This window comes from Camellia sinensis, chromosome 12 (assembly GCF_055761805.1).
Source record: "Camellia sinensis isolate YWXY chromosome 12, ASM5576180v1, whole genome shotgun sequence".
Lineage (NCBI taxonomy): Eukaryota > Viridiplantae > Streptophyta > Magnoliopsida > Ericales > Theaceae > Camellia > Camellia sinensis.
In genome coordinates this window covers 57,178,024-57,189,089 of record NC_138972.1, presented here as the reverse complement: position 1 = coordinate 57,189,089, position 11,066 = coordinate 57,178,024, and the positions used below count along the sequence as shown (strand labels likewise).

The 11,066-nt window shown below is 33.1% G+C and overlaps 1 protein-coding gene across 1 annotated transcript; it reads right to left on the bottom strand.

Annotated features, from left to right (window-relative positions):
* Window positions 1-4,590: 4,590 nt before the first annotated feature.
* On the bottom strand, window positions 4,591-7,609 carry LOC114317333 (G2/mitotic-specific cyclin S13-7). Its single transcript, XM_028264038.2, has 8 exons — window positions 7,388-7,609; window positions 6,565-6,700; window positions 6,410-6,470; window positions 6,051-6,296; window positions 5,793-5,924; window positions 5,281-5,688; window positions 4,992-5,170; window positions 4,591-4,887 (listed from the first exon to the last, which is right to left on the bottom strand). The coding sequence occupies exons 1-8, from the start codon at window positions 7,425-7,427 to the stop codon at window positions 4,740-4,742; spliced, it is 1,350 nt and encodes a 449-aa protein (XP_028119839.2). The 5' UTR covers window positions 7,428-7,609; the 3' UTR covers window positions 4,591-4,739.
* Between the last annotated feature and the right edge of the window lie 3,457 nt (window positions 7,610-11,066).

Genomic DNA, 11,066 nt, shown 5'->3' with positions numbered 1-11,066 from the left:
CCGTTTGATCCTCCTTTCACTTCTCGGTGTTAGGTGTGAGAGGTATATTAGGTAATCTTGCTAAGGTATCGTTTTTGACAAATTGACCTAGTTGCATATCGGAAACCATAGAGACTGTTCCACACTAGGACAGGTTGCTTACCTGAATGCTGGATTGTGTGAAACCGCTTTGTTTGATTAGTGAACCCTAGTTCTTGACGAAACTAGGACAGGGTAACCCCAACCTCTCATAGGGATGTTTGAAATGCTTTTGTGCAAAATGTGAACTCTTTGGGAATGTATGATTCAATCCTTGGGGAGTCTTAATCTTGAGGAGGTTCCATTCGAACCTTAAGGGTCATATCAGAATCAGAATTTGGGTCAAAATCCATGGGTTTGTGTTTGATATGGTGGAAACATACCAGAACTAGAACCAAGGCCAAAATTGTATCTTGCTTTGTTTTGACCAGCGTGCCCGGGTATCCTGCTCTGATAGAGAATTTTGTTTTTAATGTCAGGTTTGTCTCAACCAGAGAAGAGCAGTACCCAACTCAGCAAAAGCCAAACCTAATCCAACCCGGAAAGCCTCAACCCATCACAAATCCATCTAATCCCAAAAAAAAAAAAAAAACTATTCGGCAAAGGCCCAGTCCATCTGATCCGCAAAAAGCCAACTCAGAAAAGATCCAGCCAATGTCAAAAGGCCCACTCTAAACAAGCCCAATCTAGTCAAACCTATCTAGACTAATCCAGTTCAAATACGTTAAGTATAACCGGGGTTGAAATCCTTGTCAGTCAGGCCTCAACTTACACCTATCCATTTCCCTAATTGCCAACTTAGCAGACCCGTGATGACATAAAGTCCGGAAGAAGTTGTGGCCATGATAGCAGCGTTAAACCAGGGAATTACTATGTAGGATGAGACCAATGCTGAAATGCAACGCCCATCTAGGGCATCTACTACACATCCAATCCTGGGCCTCCAGCCAAACTTTGACCTACTTCCGCCAACTGAAGATTTGCAAGGTTCGGATCCCCGAGAAGGGTTGGCTCAAGCTCGAGTTTTTAGACCCCTAGTGTAGCCTAATAAGGGGTTTTATCCCTTTGATATTGATGATCTCGACCCGATCACATTAAAAATCGCTAACCTTGAAAAGCAATTCAAAAAGGCACAGGGACTTAACTCTATTCCCGACATTAAGAATGGGTATATAGAGGGTGCCGTAAGGCTCCCAAATAGATTCAAAATGCCACATATTGACCATTTCAACGGGCCTGGAGATCCTATGGTACATATCCAGCTTATCTTGGGTCCCAGCATCGAACCGCGGCATGGAGGAACAGAAAATAAAGCAGGGTGCGGCTCCAAGGGAAAATAGCGTTTAGGCCGAAACCGCAAAAATTCACTTTTTCCGAGCTGTCTAAAGTGGCAATCCAATCTTGGAGCCTATTGTTGAGAAGAATCTCCATCTTGAGAGCAAAATATCCAAATTTTGTTGTTCTGCCAGGAAAACAGCTTGGGATCACTTTTTATGGACTTTGAGAAAGAGCTGTGTATGACAGCTGGACTGCACTAACTGACATCACTTTTTTTTTTTTTTTTTTTTGTGTGGTTGGAGGAGTGGTTGGTGTTGTTATGTGGGTGTGGTATTATAGGTGGTGTAGTTGTTTTGTGGGTTCTTTTGGTTGTTTTTGGTGGTGGTGGTTGGATTTTTTGTGGGGGGGGGGAATGTTGGTGGCTGTTTGGTGAATATTGGTGAAAGAGTGTCAAAAGAGGAGAGACTTAAATCCCTGATTGGATTTTTGGGCATACGGGGTTTGCTTCTTCCAATATTTTCCAACAGCTATTTCCAAAAAAAGGAAAGCAGCAAAAGCAGGACATGAGTAATATAGTTACAAAACTGCATAATTTGGCAGTTTTATTTGCAGTTTAATATTAAGGCCTGGTTTGGGATACATGAAAAAAGCCAAAAAAATTACTCAAAAAGTTAAAAAGTTATGATTATTCACCAAAAAAAATATTAAAAAAAATTAATTTTGCAATTAATTATTACAACTGGTGTCTGTCTCCCTACAGACTTTGTTGACTTTTTTGGAAAAATTGCACAGGCGGGGTGCACAAACAACACGGTGTTGTTCGGCCCGTGGAGGCCCATCACAGGTCCCGTTTTGATAATCTGAACCGTTCAATGTGTAGAACTCGTCGAGTACTATATGTCTATAAAAAATCACATTGATCGGATATCACTAACTACCTGATCAAATCCGTTTTGTATAAAAAATGGATAGTGTTATAGTTAACGGTTGACAAAAAAATTAATACGATCAGATAGCTATCGATATCCAATCAATGTGATTTTTTACAAGCATATAGTACTCGACGAGTTCTACACATTGCACGGTTGCAATTAGCAAAATGGGACCCGTGGTGGGCCCCCACAGGCCGAACAGCACCGTTCAATTCAAGCCCGAAAAGGAGGCAACCATTTCATATCTCCTACTCAGCCCACTACTCTACCCAGACTATACAGGCCGTACTGTCTACTTCACTAAAACTTCTCCTATACACTTACTTATACAATTTTTTAATACACATTTTTTCGTAAAAAGTCAAAAAGTTAACCCAAGCATCCATCTTTTTTTCCTCAACTTTTTAGTCCAAAAATACAAAAAGTGCATTTATTTAGAACATCTCAAACAACCCCTAAGTTTATGTATTTGTTGTTAATAGTTACAAAACTGTATAATTTGGCAGTTTGATTTGCACTTTATAATAAGTTTACCTAATTGTTGTGAATAGTGATTAAATTATGTAATTTTACAGTTTCATTTGTGGTTTGAATAAATTTATATATTTAATTTTAAAGTGATGAAACTGTATAATGTTTCAGTTTTATAAACACTAGTTGAGAATCAATGGACAACAAGAATAGTCCATTGTATTTTGTAATCAGAGAAAAAAAAAAAAAGAAACAACAACGATAACAACAACAAGATGAAGTATTCAATGTAACAACAATAATAAGAATATTTAACAACAAAAATAAGCAGCAACAACAACAAGAATAAGAGAGTTGAATGTGTAAAAATAGGGGATTATATTACTAGAATGTGTAAAAACAAAGGATTGTGTTTTGTAGCATTTGGTGAAAGAGTATAATCTAGGCAAGAATAAAATGAAAGACATCTAGAATTGTAGGTAGAATGTTTAAAAATAGGGTTGTTGTCCATTGTATTTTGTAATCAAAGAAAAAAACAAACAACAATAACAACAAGAAGATGAAGTATTCAATGAAACTGTAACAACAATAAGAACAATATTTAACAACAAGAACAAGCAACAACAACAAGAATAAGAAGTTGAATGTCTAGAGTAAGAGATTATGTCTAGCAGAAGGGTACGATGTATAAAAATAGGGGATTATATAACTAAAATGTATAAAAACAAGGGTTGTGTTCTCTAACATTTGGGGAAACCGTACAATCTAGGCAAGAATAAAATGAAAAAGAGATGTAGAATCGTATGTAGAATGTGTAAAAATAGGGTTTATACCAAACAAGGGTTTGTTTATGAAAGTATTGTTGAAACGGTATGATATATGCAGAATATTAAAGAATAATCTACAAATTTGAATGAAAAATAAAATCTAAGCGTTTCGAAGTGAGATCTTACTTTTTTTTTCTTCATTTTTTTGAATTAGAAGTGAGAAACTATGAAACTTCTTTAGTGTGGTGATTGTGCTTGAACGTGATGGTTCTTCGTGTTGTTGAGAACCGATTAGAGAAGGTGAAGGGTTTGTGTTGTGGTTAGGGTTTCAGAGAACGGTGCAGCGGACTGGGAATGCAGAATTGAGCGATGGAGACAGTGGGAGGGTCAAAGTGGTGTGACATGATCGTGGATAGAGATTACGTGCGTGTAAATCGGGGGATATGTGAGAGTATTTTCGTCTGATTGAGTATATTGAATTTGTTTTGGGTCTAAAAAATTTGTTTTGGGACGTTGGGTTTGGACCTAAAGGTCAGTTTCCCAAAATATTTATAAATTTTGTTAATATCAATTAAATTCATTCACAATGATCAATTATTCCAAATAAAATTTTTATTTGGATTTTATTAAAATTTGATTGATTTTTTATTTCTACCGATTTTTGGAAGAAATTTTTATTTTGATTTGCTAAAGTTTTTATTTTTATTTTGATTTGCTAAAGAAATTTTTATAAATTTTTATTTTTATTTTGATTTGGGTCTTGATTTTATTTTGATTTGCCAAATAAAATAAATAAATTTTTATTTTTATTTTTATTGATTTTTTATTTTTAAAATACACAAAATTTTTATTTTGATTTGCTAAAGTATTTTTGCTACTGGGGTTGCGTGTACTCCTTTTCAGACATTTTGTGTATTTTATTTATTCAAAAAATTAAGTCGATCCAATAATTATATTCATCGTTTGTCACCAAAAAAAAATAGATGATAATTGTGTTTTTAAAAATATACCATTCAGTTTTTAACGTGATAAAAATATACCTATTTTTTCATTTAGAATTTTCTTTCAATTTCTAAACACAAAATTCCACCAATTTTGCAAAGCACATAAAAATACTCTAGTAATTGAATAAAATGAATTGCTAGTCAAGTTTTCTGTAGCAAAAATACTACAAATTTAAAATTAAAGAAAAAAAATTTAAAAAAAAAATTGCTCCACAACTGTTATCAGAAGCAAAATCCAAGACGCAGTAATTGCTTGATGTTGTTGTTAGTCATGATGTAGCAGCAGCCAATAGACTTTTGGCCGGTGGGAGCAGGGCAACGGCGCCTCTCTCGGGATTGGAGTATTTCCTGTAGATCACCTTCAGCTTGTTTTCTGCGGCCATCAAGTGGAAGCTAACCAGTAGTTTAGCACAATCCCTGTTTGGAACATAAATAAATAAACAAAATTTAATCAGAAACACATGTAATTATATTAATTTCATTCTTAAAACAGTCACAAAATGAAGATTGAAAAAACTTACATAAGCTGTGTCTCTGAGAAACCAGTGTGCAGTTTTAGTGTGTCGTTCCAAGCAGGGCTTTTGTTGAGGGTGCAACGGGCAGTGTAGACTGCTGAGGCAGCAAGCATTGATGGACAGTATATAATGGTGGCATAATTCATTATCCCTAGCTCAGCCAGAAAATACACCATATTCTCCATCTAAATGTACAAAAAACAAAAACAAAAAATGAACAATTAGCATCCAAGAGTAACAATAATCATCATCAATCACAACAATTTTGAAACAGAAGACAGCAAAAAATACAAACATGCTGATCAGCAACAGCGGCTTTGATGAAGCGCGCGAGGAAAACATAAGGCGTAGGAACTGTTAAGCTCCATTTGAGCTCTCCCAGTATGTGTTTCTCGGTAATCAGCACTTGCTCATTTGTATAAGCCCTGTCTGAGATGCACACAAAGTCATTGACCTCTGGGGCCCAGATTTCTTCATATTTGGAGGCCATGAGCATGGCACTGATGCCTACTAATTGCAGTTCCCTCCTCAACACCGACTTTGAAGCGAGGTAGCGATCAACAATGTTGATAGTGAGGTATAGAGTCTCTGGCATGAGTTCAAATTTGTTGTGAACTTCGATCAACCAATCCACCAGGATTCCCCTCATCTTCTCATTTATCTCAGGCTGCGAGTCCATGTAGTCGTGAACGCTGCTCTCATTCTACAACATCACAGTTTTGATACATACACACTCTTCTCAGAACAACAACACAACACATATACATATAAGATAACACATAAATTAAATGGGGAAACTGAACGTACCTCGACCTGCTTGTAGAACTTGTATATATCTTCGACGTATTCAACAACTGCCAACTCGTTATCGATATCTGCAGCGTCGATGTCCACAATCTGCTCCTTTGGCTTTGGCTTGTCAGTCAGGCCACAAGCAGCCTGCAATTTGGAATTAGAAACAACACAAGGCAAGCAACCAAATAGCAAAATTCCCCACCGATTTTTGGGAATAACCCACAAAACCGGACACCGGGTTATGTGAAAAATGTGCACAAAAAAAGTCACCTTGCTTCGGGCAGTGAGGACTGAAGTGAGGGTTTGGGACTTCTTTCTTGATGACCCTTCTTGTCCAGCCTTTTTCCTGATCACTGGCTTCTCCTCCTTCTTGACCTCCTCATCTTCAGGACTAATCTCAGTCACTGGCTCAGGCTTTGGTTTGACAGTAACTTTCCTCTGAGCTGCCTTTGGCAACAGAATAGCTTCTTTACCCACTGCAGCCGCTCCATCAACCACATTGACTTGGACTGCTTTCTGCAAATTAAAGAAACCCAGAACACACAAACACAATAAGAACAATTGCACAACAATCAAATTCAAACATGAGGAAAGATGGCACAAGAAAAGGTTTCTTCTGAGATATGAACCTTGTTGTTTTCTGCTGCTGCTGCGGCTTGTGCGTTGGCAAGTAATTGTGCGCAGAAACTCCTGAAACATTAGATTGAGAGAAAAAAAAAAAATTTCAATTTTGAACTCCAAAGGCTAATGAGAGAGAGAGAGAGAGAGAGAGAGAGAGAGGAACCTTGTAACCGGGCGAGTGATCTGCTTTGTGTCAATTCCTCGGACAGTAACAAGGTTACCAATGTCACCTAGTGCACGGCGGTTTCTCCCGTCGGCTTCCATGGTCTTCTTCTTACCACCTCCTGCAACTGCCTCACCTATGAAAACAAATCCATCAAAATAATATTCATGAAATCCAAGTAAAAATCATTTTTATCATGATCATGATTCTCCAAAATCAAAAGGGTTTTTCAGGAACCCCATAAAATCAGAATATAAGGTACAAAAGAAAGGACCCAGAAAGTCCAGAGGGATGGAAGAACATATCTTGGACATTGACAATAACAACTTAAGAACTAGAATTCAAATCAGAGATATAAGAAAACACATTCAAGTAGATGAAACTCCCAAAAAGAATAGGAACAAAGAAATATCAAGAAAGACGCTTTCATTTGAAACTTGAAATATAGAGAAAAGCTTCATTGAATCAGATAAATTTCAACAAAGTAGACTAACCCAGTAAGGCCGATGAATATTGGGCGTAGATCCAGAGATTAATGAATGAAAAAGGCACCAAAGATTGAAGAAACGTAGTAAATATGTTGAATAATATAAACAAAGACGGAAATGTGAACATTGAAACACAGAGGAGGCACAACAAGAAGTCCAAGACTATCTCTATCTATGAACCCAAAACGTATGGATTGAAAAAAGATTAAAAAAAACCTCAGGATTCTCAATGACCCACATTAGAATAATGAAAATGAAGATACCAAAACACAAAGAACTCAAGAAAAACAAATCAAGATAGCGAATTTTTAGAGAGAGACGACAATGTAAAATACCTCCTCTGTTTTGGTGTTGAACGATGGGTCTTGAAGCCATTATCAGAACCTTGAATCTCCACAGCAAAGACGACTCTCTCTCTCTCTCTCTCTCTCTCTCTCAGAAGGAATAGGAAGTTGGGGAACTGAGAACACACCCCTTTTTTAAGCTGACGAACCGACACCTCACTCCCAACGGTCTTTTTTTTTTTTTGAAATTTTAACCGTTGGATTTGGAGAAGCAGATCCAACGGCTTTGATTAGGTTTCAATATTCGCTAGAGCGCTATTAGCCGTTGCGCTGTTGAAAGTTACCGTTTATGCTAATGTATTAAATTAAAATATTTTAGGGTTCAAATGCGTGCACTATCAGTATCATGTATTTTTATTCCGTGATGGAGTGACACGTGGAATGCAATTGAAGTTACTTGACTATTATGCCCTTTTGGTTGTGACTTGTACAACACCAATGGTAATAAAATTCTCATTAAATATTTTACTAAAATTGTGTCTAAATATTATTAGATATTTAGTTACGAGAAATTTTTATTTTAAGTGTATATGTAAGAAGTTTAAAAAAAAAAACATTTATAAATTTATAGTAGATTTTATACGTACATTAAAGCATGAAGTGACAAACTTTATCGTCAATTAATAATTAATTTTTATAATATATACTGAGTATTAATATTTCCTTTAATTAACTTTTATATTTGATATTTTGCACTTTTAGTAAGAAAAATGTTAGTATTTATTGAATTATTCGAGATGAAATGATTTTCTCCTAAATATGTTGGAAAATTTTCTCTTGATAAAATATTATTCTAATTTTTTAATATGAATTTTATAATAATAAAAAAATTATTATAATTGTGCCATTTTATTTCTTAAACTATCAATTTGAAAAATTATTGCTTTAATATCAAACTGTTAACAAATTCAATACTTTGACAAAACATTCTCATTTGTACTATAAATCAAATCAAATGTTATATGCTCAACCTCAAGTGTCTTTATAGCATGGTTATAAATTCGCACACATATAAAATTTATACTGGTAATTTGATTTTCATATCTTGTTTGTACTTTTTATCTTATGAACTTATATTTGATTTATTTTTAAACTCATAACATGTTATTTAATACCAAAAAAAAAAAAAAAAAGTTACTTATGCACTAATATACTTACAAATGAACATGGATTTGAAATTTTGTTTAACATATGTATTCTTAGCTCGTTGTTTCTTGTGCAATTTAATATTTTTTTAAATTATGATGTAATTAAAACATGGGTAAATTACACTTTGTCTATCTAAAATTTCACTTATTTCTCATTTTGGTCTTTTAAGTTTGATTTTTCTCACTTTGATCATTCATGTGTTGCAATCCTTCTCACTTTCGCCTTTCATATTTGCAATTCTTCCCACTTTATTCCTAAACTAACTTTTATCTAAAAAACTAACAGAATTTGTCACATTACCAACACATCAGTTCCATGTATGACGTAAAAAATTCAATAAAGATGCAAAAAATGAAAAATAGAAAATAAAAAAAATTGAATTTTTTTTTTAAGTTTTTAGTGAACTTTTTTTCAAATTTATTCATAAAAATTATTACATTATACATGCATCTAACTTAGATGCACCTAAAAAGATAAAAACAAATTTAACTAAATAAATAAAGCTCACTAAAGACGGAAAAAAACCAAAAAAAAAAAAAAAGACATTAAACTTTTCATTTCAAAATTGACGATGCATGTGTTTGAGTCTGTATATTTTCAATTTTTTTTTTTTTTTTGTCTTTAGTAAACTTTTTCTTCTTTTAGTTTAAATTGTTTTTATTTTTTTAAGTGCATCTAATCTAGATGTATTTATAATTTAATAATGTTTATGAATAAATTTAAAGAAAAAGTTTACTAAAAACTAAAAAAAATTCAATTTTTTTGTTTTCTATTTTTCATTTTTTACAACTTTAATAAAAAAATTTACTTCACACATGGAGCTGATGCGTTGGTGATGTGGTAGATTCTATTAGTTTTTTAGATGAAAGTTAGTTTAAGAGTAAAGTAAGAAAAATTGCAAACATGAAGGTCCAAAGTAGGAAGGATTACAAACATAAAATGCCAAAGTGGAAAAATCAAACTTAAATAGCCAAAATAGAAAAGATTGCCAACATAACGAAGCAAAATAAAATAAAATAAAAATTAAATTTAAAAGACCAAAATAAAAAATGAGTGAAACTTTAGGAGGCAAAGTGTAATTTACCCTTAAAACACTTATGTATATGTTTCCGTATGTATGAATTTTGTGACATGACATATTTGTATAAAAAGCTTTTTTATTTATGATTATTTGATGTATGTATTTTGGCTCTGATAATGTGATTATGTTATGTTTAAAACTTGGGTCCTCAAACTCTGTTTGACCATTTCCCTGTATATTTGGTTTATTGCCCACAGTAATTGATACTCCTTTCGACTTAAAATAATAATTCTTTTTGATAATTGGATTTTTTTTAAGTTGTGCAATCATTACATTTTAAAAAAATTAATTTTTTTAAATCATCTTTTGATAATACATATTTTTGAAAATATTAATTATCATAATTATATTTTTTATGGTGTTAATAAATTTAAAAAGAAGGGCAAATTACATATACACCCCTCGAGGTTTGGCTAAATTACAAATACTCCCTGAGGTTTGAGAAATTACGAATTCCCCCCTGAATACTATATTTGCATAAGAAATTATGGGGTAATTTGTTATGAAATATAAACCTCAGGGGGTAAATTGTTATGAAAATACAAACCTCAGGGGGCGGGATGTAATTTCCGAAACCTCAGGGGGTATCTGTAATTTAACCAAACCTCGAGGGGTGTATATGTAATTTGCCCTTAAAAGAATGATAAAATAGAAAATTCATATTATTTTAATCATTGATTTTTTAAAATGAACTAATATTTTGAGATAATAAAAAATAAAATAAGAGACTAATATTTTGAAACAAATAGAATAAGACTTTAATCACTTTATTAATTAAGACAATTGGTTATTTACTGATGACAACTCTGGTGTAAATAGTTCAATTCGATTCGGGTTGAGGGAAAATTTCATTTCAAACTGAACTATTCGATTTCGTTAATTGAAGAATTAAAACGGTCTCATATATTTTTTGATTTAATATAAAAAAAAAGGGACTCACATGATGTAAAAGATATTACTGAAATCATTAGAATTCTATATCTAGAATAAAAATGAAACAAAACGGTGGAGATTGCTCTATAAATATTTCTCTTCCTAAACTTTATTACAAAATAATTATCGTTAGTCACTTATCTTCTAGAAGTATTTAAATATAATATTTCAGACGATTTAATTGATATCGGTGTAATTTTTTTAAAAAAATTAAAACAAACCATATATTAAAGGGTTGAACTTATCTCATGTTGACCATCACAACTTGAGAGAGCGTTTATGTTTTGTACACCCATTTTGAGATCGACTTTGGTAATCCGAACTGTTCACCTTTTAAAACTCGCTGAGTAGAATATTCATGCAAAAAAATAAAATGATCGAGTATCGATGTCTATATGTTTGAATCAAATTTGTATTATAAAAAATAGATGACTATTTATAATTCAAATATATGTTTGAATCAGCGCTGTGCACATTTCATTGCAAGAATGAAAGGAAATCAGATTT